Source organism: Peromyscus leucopus, chromosome 2 (genome assembly GCF_004664715.2).
Source record: "Peromyscus leucopus breed LL Stock chromosome 2, UCI_PerLeu_2.1, whole genome shotgun sequence".
Lineage (NCBI taxonomy): Eukaryota > Metazoa > Chordata > Mammalia > Rodentia > Cricetidae > Peromyscus > Peromyscus leucopus.
In genome coordinates, this window is record NC_051064.1 from 103,964,258 (window position 1) to 103,979,738 (window position 15,481).

General features: G+C 43.6%; 1 protein-coding gene across 1 annotated transcript in view; it reads left to right on the forward strand.

The window, feature by feature from the left end:
- Cachd1 (cache domain containing 1) overlaps positions 1–15,481 on the forward strand; it is a 223,825-nt gene that overhangs the window by 182,844 nt on the left and 25,500 nt on the right. The window contains exons 10-16 of the mRNA XM_028870244.2: positions 3,223–3,372; positions 3,995–4,118; positions 5,172–5,289; positions 9,460–9,628; positions 11,909–12,051; positions 12,658–12,839; positions 13,976–14,086. Coding sequence (XP_028726077.1) covers positions 3,223–3,372; positions 3,995–4,118; positions 5,172–5,289; positions 9,460–9,628; positions 11,909–12,051; positions 12,658–12,839; positions 13,976–14,086 — 997 coding nt within the window. The remainder of the gene's footprint in view (positions 1–3,222; positions 3,373–3,994; positions 4,119–5,171; positions 5,290–9,459; positions 9,629–11,908; positions 12,052–12,657; positions 12,840–13,975; positions 14,087–15,481) is intronic.

The window sequence follows — 15,481 nt, forward strand, 5'->3', positions numbered from 1 at the left end:
CTATTCCTCTAAGTAGTTACAGTACCGTGTCTTAAATGCACATTTGTGTGTGTGTGTGTGTGTGTGTGTGTGTGTGCCAGCCAAGTGATGTACCGCACAGTGAGGGGGAAGGTACATAAAACCCCCTCATTAAAATTTTGCTGATAAGAAGCTGATCAAGACATCCTATTACTACTGCGTGAAAGGAATATGGACAGATGTAGAAATGCAATCCTTTAGGAACCCAGCGGAATAAGTCACCTAAATGACCAATACCGGTCAGGTGGAGTGGGGCCCCTCTTAAAATTTACACCGTATATGAAAACGTTGAGAAACCCATTTGTTGATGTCATCCGAATTTTAGTCTGCAGGTCTTACTTCACGAACCCTCCACAGCAGATTTCAGTCATTGGTTTACACGTCTGTTGAGTTTCTGTGCCAGTGTGTCACTTCTATCGGGCTTTCAGGTCCTACGATTTATTGGGTGACACCTCCTCTGCCTTCATGAACCTGAACACAGAGAGCTCAATGCAGCTCTAACTCAAAAACCGCTGTTCATTGACTGTCATTTGGTGCATATCATTTTGTGTGTGTGTGTGTGTGTGTGTGTGTGTGTGTGTGTGTGTGTGAGAGAGAGAGAGAGAGAGAAGAGAGAGAGAGAGAGAGAGAGAGATGCATTTGCTGAACATGCATTTCTTTAAAAAAAAAAACTTACTTGTATGTTTGAGATTCAAGTAGAGAGGCTAGTGTTTGGAGATTCTGTCAGTGTGGATATAGCTTGACATACTTTATTCGCCGCATGAGGATCTAGGGTCTTCTGTCTAGAGGCTGGAAAATGTCCCGGTAAGGTGCTTACCTGAGTTCAGGTCCCTTAGAAACCGTGTAAAATGCCAGGAACGCGGAGTGGAATCTATAACCCTGGTGCTGGTGTGAACAGAGACAGGCAGCTGACAGGCGCTCCCTGGCTAGCTGGTCTAGTCATATCAGTGAGCTCCGGGTTCAGTGAGAGGCCCTGTCTCAGTTGGGCAACTGAGACAAGAAACCTGACATTAACCTGGACTTCTGAGGGAGCGCATGTGCAAACACGTGTGCAAACACACAGACAGATACACATGCACACACAAATCAACTCATTGGTAATTAATTAATACAAAGAATCTCCTGTCTAAGCTGATGGAAAAGTAGGTTTGAGGCTCATTTTTGAGACAGTTCTTTTCGTCATAGCCAGAAGAGGTTAGACTGCTCTTGAATCTCAGTCATGGAGCACTGCGTTGGACTTTTACTGGTCTATGAAAATGACTTGCATCTTAGACAAAAGCCCAGGGAAATGTGGCCTACATGGGGACCTTTGTCTCTCTCTATACTGGCTCCCACAATAGTGTTTCTGCCATACACAACCCATTCATCCAGGGAGACCTAAACACAGACCTCCTGTGAAGTCTGCAGTTAAGTCCGTCTTCAATATCTGCTGTTTTCGAGCAGACAATGAGAAACATTTGAAATGTGAACTGAATAGACGGTGCTTTGAAGATCAGAAGAGACCTCCTACCCACCATGGAATGACTTTTTACAAACTTTGCCGGGGTTGTGTCTCCTCCTTCCTGCTAAGTAATGCATTCAGCTGGTCTCTGCCACCACAGCAGTTCAGCACACCTGGAGTATTGTCATCACCCACAGCTTTCTGTTTAGAAGTCCATTCTTCTTCGTAGACACCTTTAAGAGTATCCAGATCCTTTTCCAAAGTGTTCTAGGAGGGATTTATGAGCAAGCACATGCCTCCGGGTGAAGGAAGATACAAGATAGAGAAAAGCAGGTCATTTCTATGTTTTGAGATTTATGGAGAGCCCCAAGACTGCAGCATGGTTAGAGATCAGAGATGTTGCCTATCTCGGCTTCATGAAGACACATACCCGTCAAGGCGGCACAAACATGCCCTGCCTCTCGGTGGAGGCAGAACAGTCTGGTGCCCAGGTGGATTCTGAGAGCCACACCTGCCCCACCCCACACCCTTCCCCTGTCCAGTTTCCTCCTGTGTGCTCTTCCCTGTCTTGTTATTTTATGTGTCCTGTGAGCTAAGTATGACTTGTATAGTTTGTTTCTAAAAAAAGGAAATATGAAAGAATGGGTCCCTGAGACAGTATGGCTGACAGAGCCTACAGCATGTACTGTCTGGACCTTTCCACTCCAGTGTGGGGACTGGCCTCCATGACTAGAAATGCATTCCTATGGAAATTTCATCTTCTTTCAACTACTCAGAGTTCCGTATGATCAGTTTCTGTGGTTTTCTAATGTCCTCCTCTGTCTTCAGGGATTTTGATACATTAATAAGCTGTAATGTTTGTATCTTTTACAAATCCCTTTCCCCGCAGTCTCTTGGTCCAGCATCCCCTAGAAATCAGCAAAACAGTTCCTTTCGTCTGTGTCCTGTCAGCATCAGTGAGGGATATCATCTCCAGTGTCACACGTCACATGTCACACGTATAGTATCAAAGGAGTAAACTGGAATAGAACTCAAGGTCTCAGATTCCTTATCCAGTGGATTTTGTTGTTTTTGTTTGTTGCTTTGTTTTGTTTTTTTGTCTGTCTGTCTGTCTGTTTTTGACATACAGCTGAATCATCCCAGTTCACCAGATGTATTTGGCACTGCACTATTTTCTATTAATCCCAAGTGTCTTACTTTGGGTTTCTATTGCTGTGAAAAGATGCCATGACTACAGCTACCTTTACAAGGGAAACATTTAATGGGAGTGACTCACAGTTCCACAGGTTTACTCTGTTATCATAACAGGGAGCATGGCGGCAACAGGAAGTCCACTGAGACACAGGGCGGTATCCTGAGCTTAGGAAACCTCAAAGCCCACCCCCACAGTGACACACTTCTCCAACAAGGCCACACCCACTCCAACAAAGCCACACCTTCTAATAGTGCCACTCCCTATGAGATTATGGAGGCCAATTACATTCAAACTACCACACCAAGTATCATGGCTTAGATAGGAAGTGGGGGGCATGGAATCAGCCCTGTTTATTTTAACTGCAATATCTGAACACCAAAGGACCCTCTTCTCTTCCTTTGGCTCACTTTCCATGCAGGCTGCAAGAGCAGGGGTTCAGACCTGGATCACAGAAAACTTTCCAACAGAACCCGAGGGCACTGTTAGCCCTTGTACTTCACCTGAGCACAGCCCCAGCCTTGGTCCAGAATTTCTATGCTATTCTTTGGTTCTGTTTTTTAACCCACAGGTCTGATAATGACTGTGAGTAAACCCTGTTACTTTGGAAATCTCCTCCTGGGAATCGTAGGCGTGGACGTGAACCTGGCTTACATTCTTGAAGACGTGACGTATTACCAAGACTCTTTGGCTTCCTATACTTTTCTCATAGATGACAAAGGTAATTTACAAAGAGTTACTTGTAAGAAAGAAGACTTTTCTTTTGCAACTTAAAAAAAAATAGTCTGTGGATATTCTTGTACTAATACATGAAGTGTAGGATAAGGATGGTTTCAGGGAAGTTATGGGGTCACTGGGCCAGTGTGGGAATGTATCCTAGGGATGGCAGAATACATTCACAAACCATGAGGTCATGATATACTGGGTTGTGAGATCGTGGGTTTTTATAACATCAAGAAGTTAGACTTGGGGGTGAACAATGTCTAGAATGGGGTTTAAACCACTTTTTGTTAGTACCTTTATCTTTAGTTTCCCTGGCAGGAAGGTTTACATATAACAGATTAGAACATTTAATAAAATGAAAACCAGAAAAACGAACACCACCTAAATAGCCTCCATTAGACATATGTTCAGTAATTTAAGAGCTCTTTCAACACTTCAGGAGTTTTATGAGAGCTCACATAAAACAGGTTGAGGTTTTATTGGACTGCCACAGTACATACGAGGTTTTGAGCACTGGGCAGCCATCCCAGACAGTCCACAGTTCAGACCAGTAATGGGCACATTTGTTAGAACTGGCATTCTACATCTTCCTTATAACATGTCTTATTCTGTGATTTCAGGGTATACACTTATGCATCCATCTCTTACCAGGCCATACTTACTGTCAGAGCCCCCCCTTCATACTGACATCATACATTACGAAAATATCCCCAAGTTTGAACTGGTTCGGCAAAATATCCTAAGGTAAGAAAGAGGTGAGGGCTGCAGAATTTCATGTCTTTTGAGAAGGGGACCCATTTTGTGATCAAATATGAGTGTTTGCCATAGGATATGAGGCAAGTATACAAATTATTTTCTTGTTACCAAAAGTTTTCTGAGTAATTTTTTCATAATGATAGGAGCCAAGGACTGGGAGATGGCTCAGTAGGCAAACGTGCTTGCCATGCAGGTTTGGCAATCCAGGTTTGATCCCAGAAACCACATAAAAGGAGAAGGAATGAATAGACTCCACAGAGTTGTCTTCTAACCTACACACTCTCACCGTGGTAACCCCCCACCTCCGCCACCCCTCGCCCAGACACATACACACACATGCACACACACATTGTGAATACATACACAATAATAATAATAATAATAATAATAATAAATAAAATTAAATCGGAAAACAAGAATTTAAAGAAGGGTAGCCAGGATCTTGTTTACTTGATGTAACAGGGAAAGTCAAAATTATTTGGAGGCAATATTTTGTCAATCAAATTCTACGTTTCCATTGAGTTTAATTGTCACATCAGGCATATGTTAACACGTTTCCAGAAAGTACTCTGCTTAGACCAAACTGAAATGGATTAGCAAAAAACAGGCTAAGATGAGGAGCAGTAGATAGCTTGTCAGTGCCGTGTCCGACCGCACAGTTTGTGCAGCGCTCCCTTAAAATAAAAACAGATTGGATGTTTTCCAGCCGGGATATGTTATTTTGGCAGATGGTAACCTGTGGAGAAATGAGTCTTCGTGCTCATTGGTTGAAAATTAATAAGTGAATGATTTGAGACAAGTCAGTCTCTGGAAAGAATTAGCATTGGGGGCAGGGTAGAGGGAAGGATGGCTTCTAAAGCAGAGTTGATATAACGCCTTTACAAAATTGAAAATCTCACATCATGTCTTTCAAAAGTGATGAGTTTCAATGCTGTTCAGAAGCAGGGGGTGGCCATTGGCTCACAGCTTCTTCCTTGCCTTTAATTAAGTGCTTAATTTTTCTTTCTTGCCTGAGGCATTTAATTCTGTTTTTCCACCCAGCCTCCCTCTAGGCAGCCGGATTATCACAGTCCCTGTGAACTCATCTCTGTCTTGGCACATAAACAAACTGAGGGAGACTGGAAAGGAAGCCTACAATGTGAGCTACGCCTGGAAGATGGTGAGTGGAAGGAAGTCGTTTGGATTGGGCGGCCCATGAAGTCGAGTTCAATGCTCTTCTCACGGTAACACTGGAGAAGCTTGGGTCAGACTCTAAGACCAGCCAGATTTAAAGTGACTGGGTTAGAAGACATTCCACAGATGGTTCATATTTTTTCCCCTTTCTTGTTTATAAAACCAGTAATTGTTCATGACAAAGAGATCAAATCATATAAAAGGATATAAAGGGAAGAAAATAGATCCGCTCCTTCCTGCCCTTGACCTATTTCCCATCAGTAACTACTTCAACCCGTTTCCAGAACCAGCACCACCCCCTACCACCACAAACAAGTCTCTGTGTGTACACATGCATGGGGTGCATTAGTGACTGTATGAATTTATGTAGATAGATCATAGCTCTTTAAATGAATTTTGAAACAACATTTACTTATTTGTACATGTGTGGGCACATGGAGGCCAGAGGACAATTTGTGGGAGGTAGTTCTCGATTTCTACCAGGGTAGACGTCAGGGCATCATGGGGGCAGGAAGTACCTCCACTTGCTGAGTTAGCTGCAGAGCCTTTTTTTAAAATATATATATATAATTGTCAGATCTTGGAGTTACAGACAGTTGTGAGCTGCCCTGTGGATGCTGGGAATTGAACCCAGGTCCTCCGGAAGAACAGCCAGTGCTCTTACCCGCTAAACCATCTATCAGCCAGATGTGGTAGAACACACCATTAATCCCAGCCCTCAGGTGGCAGAGGCAGGTGGATCTTTTGAGTTCAAGTCCAGCCTGGTCTACAGAGTGAGTTCTAGGACAGAGAAATTCTGTTTTATCATAAAACCAGACTTTTGTGTTTGAATTCAGAGGCTTCTTTCTTCTAGCATATTTTCTAATATATTCCAATGAAAAGCATTTCAGTTACATGCTGGATGGTATCTGCATTAATAACTGTTGATATTTAAAAAAGAAAGAAATGTAGGCATTGTGTGGCTTTTGGACGGTAAGCAGAACTCAATGTCAACATTTTTGGAAAGAAGAATTTTCTCTTCTTCCCACATTGATAAATCCTGAGCTATGTCCTGAGTTCTACAATTCAGGCAATTACATCAGCGAGATGTACTGCCTCTCTCAGGGAGCTAAATTTGTCACCCAGGTCATATCAAGTGAAAAACTAAGAGAGTAAAATGAGATTCAAGACAAATCAAGCTGCACTCACTACCCAGCAATAAGGGCAAATATTTTTAAATTTCTTTATTTGAGGAGGGTGGTAAATATTTGCCTTGTCCCAAGGGATAAAATGGATCTTTCTATTAATATAATTCAAGAAGAGTCAGTTATTACTGAGAAAATCTGCCCGAATAGCTCAGCATCCACAGACATGGCAGACCAATGAATTCTTTTACCGAATTCAACTGAGGATAACTTGAGATTAAGTTAGCAGTGTGAAACGATTGCTCTTTCTAGCTAACCCAGCTACTTTTGGAACTTAGGTATTTTCCCTTACTGAATAAGCTAAATTCTGTAAAGTTATATTCCAGTTCCTCCAGTAGGGTTCCATCTTTTGGATCAGTGGAACTTGCAGCAGTAAAAACCTAACTTCAGGGAAACCTATGTAAGACTGCGCAGCAAGGAAAGAATAGATGCTGTTTAGAATACCCCATCAATTTCCTAATTCAGAGCATGAGGGAAGAGGATTAAATTTGCTAATCTAATTGAGGATGTTTGCCAGCAGTACTTGAAAGCAATTCCAGGAAGATGTAAATTGCCTCTGTGTTTAAAGATTCTGAAGCCATTCTCACAGACCCCATGTTTAACTTAACTCTAACCTGTCTGGTTTCCGATTTCTTCCTCACTGCATCATCCTAGCCATTTTCATCAGGCACTGGCTTTAGTTCTGACTTAGCTGTCCTCGCTCTCATCAATTGACATACCGTCGTTTAAATGGATTCTTTGGGGTTGAGGAAGACAGATCCATGGGGAAAGTGCTTATTTATTGTGCAAGAAGGGTGGCCTGAATTTGGATCACCAGCGTCCATGTGAATCCAGGTGTGCATCTAACCCCAGCACTGTAGAGCAGAGACAGGAGGACCCCAGAGGCTTCATGGCAAGCTAGTTTAGTCAAATCAGCAAACTCCAAGGTCACTGAGAGAGCCTGTCTCAAAAAATAGAGAAGAGACTGAGGAAGGCATCCCAATGTCAACCTCTGATCTCCACATACGCCTGCAAGCAGTCTCACACACACGAAGGAAGGTATGCATACCACACACACACACACACACACACACACACACACACACACACACAGATAACAGTAAACAGGCTCTTTGCATCTTGCAATATATCAGACTTACACAGTTATGCACTGTTTAATGATAGTCCAAGAACAGCATCACTGCATCATTGGGTGTGAATGTCATTGACTTACACAACCCTCCTCCATGGTATGGGTCAGCCAACTGTACCTGGCTGCCTGAGGCAGTCAAAGCGCAGGTGTGCAGAGGTATGTGGCAGATGCCAGAATAACACAACATGCTGTTTTTTCAGTAAGCATTTGTATAAGCAGAAATAGATATCCTAAAATAATGATTAAAGTTGTGGTAGGAGTGACTACATAAAGTGTAACTGAGTTCTTCCCACCAATACTGCAGTCAATTGTCTGTGCTACATGTTTATGTGGCTGACAGACAACAGAGTAGGCTACTTCACCCCCATGGCACATAAATCATGAGTTGCATTGTGATCCTACAGTGGCATCATCTGGAAATGACAGGCATTTTCTAGCTATCAGATAATTTTTCATTACATTTACCATTGTTGGTGGTAAGTCAGTGATTGGCTGATGATTCTTGGGAAGATATTTTCCTCACTAAATTTTGTTCAAACATCCATTTCTAAGAGAAAGCAAATCTGCAAGTACATAGCGTTTATTGTATTAGACTGCTAAAGCACCTGCCTATCCTGGACAGAAATGTTGACCCACCTATACTGGGCAAGAGTACCATAGAATTTTTGCTTCCTATGAGGTTTGTTTGTTTGTTTGTTTGTTTGTTTGTTTTTCGAGACAGGGTTTCTCTGTGTAGCTTTGCACCTTTCCTGGAGCTCACTCTGTAGACCAGGCTGGCCTCAAACTCACAGAGGTCCGCCTGCCTCTGCTTCCCGAGAGCTGGGATTAAAGGCATGCGCCACCACCACCCAGTGCTTCCTGTGAGTTTTAACAGTGGTGGTGTTCATTTCAGACCTGGGGTGGAGACAGTGCTTGCTGGGGACGAAATAAACATGCTGGATTCTGTAAAGACTGCCCCGAGCCCTTCTCTTACTGAGGATTCACAATGATTAAGAATATAATAAGTTTTGGTTTTACTCAATCCCTGGGCAAGCTTCAGTGAAACATTTCACTATTAGGATAAGAATTTGTAATGTGTCATACTGATAATAGAAAAAAAGAAAAAGAATAGTCAGCTCATCTGGGCAGTGGTGGCACACGCCTTTAATCCCAGCACTTGGGAGGCAGAGGCAGGCGGATCTCTGTGAGTCTGAGGTCAGGCTGGTCTACAAAAGTGAGTTCCAGGACAGGCTCCCAAACTACACAGAGAAACCCTGTCACCAAAAATAAAAAAAAAAATAGAGAAAAACAATAGTCAACTCTCAGAAAACTTCTATAAAAACCAATGTTTTTTTTTTCTCCTTGGGCTAGAGGATGTACCTAGGACAAGCCAGTCAAGCACTTTATCACTGAGCTATGTCCCAGGCTCCACTTGTACATTTTAAATGCATTCCAAGACACACACACACACACACACACACACACACACACACACACACACACACACGCAAACACGCAAACACAAACGCACACACACACACTTGTGACCTATCTAATCATGACAAACCAGGTCACAGTTCCCAGGGGGCTCCTCTTCATCTGTCTATTCATTAGCTGTAGAATGTTGTGTTACATACAAGCTCCTTTCCATAAGAAGGAAAAACAGAAAATATCTTCTGTGAATCTTCGAAAAAAAAAAAAAAAAAAGGAAATGTGATCTTCGTATCATTCATGTGTTCATCCAACATTGCATTAACGCCTTCCCAGAGAGAAGACAGACATCAGAAAAGAATGTATGCAGTGGACTCTTCATTTTCTGTGTTAGGAATTCCTTGCTGATTTTTTTCCCTCCCCTTTACAGGTACAGGACACTTCCTTCATTCTGTGTATTGTGGTGATCCAACCAGAAATACCTGTCAAACAACTGAAGAACCTCAACACCGTGCCCAGCAGCAAGCTGCTCTACCACCGGCTAGATCTCCTGGGCCAACCTAACGCTTGCCTCCACTTCAAGCAGCTGGCGACTCTAGGTAAAGCCCATGGGCTCCTCAGCTTCCTGCATGATCTTGCTCAAAGAGTTTATCATAAACATGTTTGATTCCTGCTCCATGTCCAGCCCCAAATACTTCATATTTCCAGTTCTAGAAAATGTGAAGCAGCCAGGTACAGTGGTTCATACCCACAGTCCTGGTAGTATTAGGCTGGGGCAGGCAGATCACTATGGGCTGAAGGCTAGCATGAACTACATAGTGAGTTTCCAGAAAGCCTGGCTATTGAGTGAGAACCTGTCTCAATAAACTAATAATAATAATGATATCGTAACAAAATATACTATGTGAAGCAGTTATGTTCTCTGCCTTGGTCAAATTGCCTAGAAGAGGTTGAGATGGGAATTTCTTTTTTTTTTTTTTTTTAAGATTTATTTTATTTATTATATAAACAGCGTTCTTTCTGCAAGTTTGCCTGTACGCCTGAAGAGGGAATCAGATCTCATTATAGATGGTTGTGAGCCACCATGTGGTTGCTGGGAATTGAACTCACGACCTCTGGAAGAGCAGTCAGTGCTCTAACCTCTGAGCCATCTCTCCAGCCCCCTGAGATGGGAATTGCTATGCTCTCAAAAGAGACCAGTGAAGAGGGGAAGGCAGTAAACAGGGAGAAAAGACAAAGCGAAGCTGATTCCAGATGATGCTCCAGCCTCTGGGGTTCAGGTTCGCAGTGTCCATGGATCCAGCATCTTCCCAGACCACAGATAAGCTTTCCTAGTGCTCAGCCCCTCTCAGCCTGTAGTCAGTGCTAGGCATGGTTTGGTTGTCCAGAGGCCACAAGCAGGTGTCCTACCAGAAGAGCACAGGACACAGATGGGAGGAGGTGCAGGTGTGGGGAGGGATCTGATGAAGGTGCTGATGGCATCTTCCACAGCACCTACCTCAAAAGAGTTTAGCCGTAGGCAGAGTCTCCAAAGGATGCCAGTGGGACTTACTATTGCAATGTACCAGGTGTTTAGTGTTCAGTGCCTTGGTTGATCTGTGGTAAAGGAAGACATTTGGGCTTACCAAAGAAAAATAATTTCCTCAGACTAAGGCAAAGCAACAAAGCTGAGATGCTTTGAAGTCGGTTTCCTCTGAAATTAATGTCACAACTCCACTGTCTACCAGTTTATTTCTGATTTCTATATACCTTTATAGGTTAAGTGAGTTTCTTGTAGACAAATTTGTTTGGATAGAGAGTAGGTTTTGTATCCATTTTTGGCGATCTTTGTTGTTTGGGTTTTTATGTTGGTTGTTTGTTGTACATAGGTATCACTATATAATCAATCCTGGCTGGTCTCAAACTCACTTCCCTCATGCCTCAGCCTCCCAGGTGCTGGATGTCACATGACAGTGTTTTATGACACATTTTAAAATAAGGTGAGACTTGGTGTGGTCGTGCGTGTTTTTAAGTACTCAGGAAGCAGAGGCAGGCAAATCTCTGTGACTTTGAGACTAGGCTGGTCCACAAGGAGAGTTCTAGGCCAGCCAGGGCTGCACCCCGAGACCTGTTTCAAAGGAAATAAAAAATAAATAAAAATATGGGAAGGTTGAACAACAAAAAATTTAAATAGAACATTTTGTTTCCTACTGTGACTCACAGCAAGGATTTTTGTCTCAAATAGGAAACTAATTTTCATATTAGACCTCGTATCTACGGATATACACTTGGGATACTCTCCATAAGCTTTGTTTGGGACATGTTTGCCTACCACCTGGGAGGGTGATTTTTTTAATTTGGTTTTGGTTTTTGCACTGATGTCAACATTTCATCTTTCTTCTTCCTGAATGACAGTTACTGATGTGAATACTAACAGACATCACTGGTGCACCTGTAAAGCACCGTTCAGCATCGCTCTAGAGAGTTAGTGTTATTTTCCCCATTTTGCAAACGCTTGCCCAACATCTCACAGCCAGAAAATGGCGGAGCCCAGAGTCTACCCAGTCTGACTCTATGTGTGTGCTGTACCCTCTGTCCTAACAGATACACAGCATGCAGATCTGCAATTCTTAGGATTTCCGCTTCCAGCATTTGTGCCTCTTTGGGCACATCCCCATCCTGCCTCCCTCATAGGACCATAAGCTCCCTGAAGGGAGAGAATGTGGCTTTTTTTTTTTCCTTCCCTTTTTCTCTGCTCTCATTGTCAAGCTCTTTGTGCCCTTGTGGAAGACATTAAGCCACCGTAGCAGACATGTTGGCAGAGCCTGAGTGATGCTTTTGTTTGGGCCCCCGATGAAGTCTCTGTGTGCTGAGGCCTGCTTTGTCGGGGTCTCTTTCAGAAAGTCCAACCGTCATGCTGTCCGCCGGCAGCTTTTCCTCCCCCTACGAGCACCTCAGCCAGCCCGAGACCAAGCGCATGGTGGAGCATTACACCGCCTATCTCAGTGACAACACTCGCCTCATTGCTAACCCGGGACTCAAAGTAAGTGCTGGCACAGGCCACATCTCCGGGACCCCTTCCCACAGGCCCAGGAGGGGGTGTTGGCCATGAACCTTTGAAGTATCAAACCCTGCTTGCATCTGGGCCTCTGCAGCCAGGAGCCAAAAAGGCAGAGTGTGTGCCCCAGGGGGAGGCTAGTCAGCTGTGACCCTTTTGATGGATTAAGGAGCCCAGTGAGCCACATGAAGAATCTACTTCAGGTCCCATATGCAATGGGGATTTCCAGGTGGGGGGTGTGATTAAGAGACCAGAGAAAACCTCACACTCCATTTTTCCCATGGAAAAGAAGCGGTCTGCTGTCGAGATGAATATGACAGTCAACACCAAAGAGGCCGTGTCTATGTGTCTAATGATCCGCCGTAGGGATTTTCTGAAGCTAGCTAGGTGAACAACTGCTCCCCGACTTCATTCTGCGAACTTTTGTTTTCACCGGGTTTGGCTGAGTCCATCTGCTGTGGAAAGGTTTTCAAGAAGTAATTGGGCTTGGCTTCTCTGCAAGAGAACCTTGGGGAGCCCTGCCAGCAGCCCACACTCTTTTCATGTGAGTTTTTTTAAAGGGGCCCTGCAAGGTCTGCCTTTGTTTCTTAGTTCTCTGTCCGGAATGAAGTGATGGCGACCAGCCACGTCACAGATGAATGGATGACACAGATGGAAATGAGCAGCCTGAACACATACATTGTCCGCCGTTACATAGCAACACCCAATGGCGTCCTCAGAATTTATCCTGGGTCCCTCATGGACAAAGCATTTGATCCCACTAGGAGACAGTGGTGAGTCTGAGGGGGCTTCCGTTTCCAGGTCCTCCTAGGCCTGGGGAGACATGATAAGTATAGACAATACAGCAACTTTGCCAATCACAGGAGAAGACACTTCCAAGGGGGGTAGAATTATTTTCAATATGTTTTTTTTTTTAATATTGTGGGTTATTTTCCTAACCGCAGTGCCTTTATCTCTCTATTGGAATTTTGAGAGTGAAATGCTTTACATTTGTCCATTTTGACTCCTACAGTCTTACTTGATTCTTCCTCATGACTGGAGGGTCATCTTGAATGAAATAGTTCATTTTACTCCGTGTAATTATGGCATCATGTATGACCTGTGGAAAATGAACACATGTAAATTCAGGAATGTTCTTCTACCTCTGAGCTTTATTTTCACACTTGTGCTAGGCAGGCACTGTAGCAGGGAGGAGGCCGCATGAACCAGGAGCAAAATCACTTCTGTGTTAGATAGCAGCCACCTCACTCAGGAGTCAGCTCTTCCGGCCCACTCCCCACCCATAGTAATCCGGGATGGTTTCTTTATGTGTATTTATTTCTCTTCTTTCATTGGTCCTTTTATATATTCCCCTCTGAATCATCTGAACCGCAGGGCTCAGTCAAAGCTCAGAGTCGAGCACACATTAGAGCAGGGAATCTCAGTCTCTCAGCTCTTTGTCTTGATGCTATCCTCAGACACAAAAGGTGAGAAGCTGGGCTGGGTCAGCCGCTCGGTGGTAGAGCACTTGCCTGGCATGGGTAAGCCATAAGTTCAAAACCCCAGCTCTGCAAATGAAGTAAGGAGGTAGAGAGATAGCTCAGTGGTTAAGAGCACTTGCTCTTGCAGAGGACCCGGGTTCAATTCCCACTCCCACATGGTGGCCACAAACATCTATCTGTAACTCCAATTCCAGCACCTTCTTCTGGCCTCTGCAGGCACTAAGCATGTACATGGCACACATACATAATAAGCAGGCAAAACACACATAAAATGTTTTTTAAAAATTTATGGAAGATTCATTTTGACTTTTAAGGTGGTACCAGCACAGTTAGTGATAAGTACTTTAGAGCTACAAACTCACTGTTCCTTGAAACTTACAGGGTAGTTAATGCCTAAAATCACATGGCTTCTCTTGGGTCTCTGTTAGGTATCTTCATGCGGTAGCTAATCCAGGGCTGATTTCTCTGACTGGTCCTTACCTCGATGTTGGAGGAGCTGGCTATGTGGTGACGATCAGTCACACAATTCATTCATCCAGGTAATTATGTTAATTAATTTTTAGTCATGTAAAATCTTTTAGATTACATGTATTAACTTACCTAATGTGTGTTGTGTGCATGCATACATGCACAGGACATTTGTGGAGGCCAGTGGACAGCTTGTAAGAAGAGACTGGTTCTCTTAGACCATGTAGGTCCCAGGGATCAGGCCATCAGGTTTGGTGGCAATCACCTTTGCCCACTGAGGCAATCCCACCAACTTTTTCCAGTCACGTGCACACACATGTAAAAAGGAAAAGAAATCCCAGCTGGAACATGGCATCTTTCATTGTTAGAATTGCTATGTTTTCCAGCAGAGGAGTATTTTTTAATGAGGAAAGATATACCAGGGCATCTGGCGTTCTATTGTGTCTGACTCTTTAGAATTATGTGAGTTGTTTGCTTTAGTTTTCTGTTTGGTATTTTGGAAAGTATCTCTTAAAAGTGATGTTGCCAGGATATCAGTACCATGGGACATATATCAGAATGTGTTGTTTCCTACCGCTTAAAGCTTCAGCTGTGACGCTACAAACATCAGTGAAAGTTTGGATGGGAAAGTGAATTGCTTTAATCCCTTTATTATACAAACAGCTATTTTCTCAAAGCAACCAAGAAAGACCATATTTTTGACTGGTGCCTGGCATGCTGCCTTAAAACTTAGAGGAGAGCAGATCTTCTTGCTTTTCAGTGGTGCTCATTACTCTTCAAATGACTGGTACTAGTTAGAAGTCTCCTGACTTAAGTTCATTGATATAATAATTGGAAAGCAGAGTGGGGTGGAATTCCAGCATCGGGCCCATGTCTCTATGGAAAGCCATGCCTGCCGCCAGCCAAAGGCTGATTCTGGGGCAACGGTATCTGCTTGACTGTCAGCTTGTCTCATAACACAAATCCCCTACATAAGCAAATAACCCTCATACGGAGTACATCCTTCCGTATTTCTGTTAGCATGCCATCTGGTATGTGATGAGACTCATCATCCCCTCCACACAGCCTAATCCGTGAAGGAAAAGTAAATAGACTGTTTCTTCCAGGGACAGAGTCCACCTCATCTCTAACTGTAGTTAAAGGGGCCTGAGTCAGGCTTTCAAAGATACCAGTGAGGGGTCCCTTCATCGTCAACTCGTTGTCAGGAGCACTTAGCCTTGCCTTCTGTTGTGTGCTCTTGGTGCACAGGTAGAGACCAGTTTGTGAGTTTATGTGTATGTGTGTAAGCATCTTTACTGACGATTAGGGAAGTACAAGAATGTTGATCTGGTTTGTTTGCCAGCCTCTGTGGGGCCTGTTCAAATGAAGCACGGCGGGAACGCAGTGACTTTTCAAATGAGGACAACTTTAGATCTCCTCTCTGGTTACCTTCCTGTTTAACAACAACAAAAATGCACAGTTTTCGT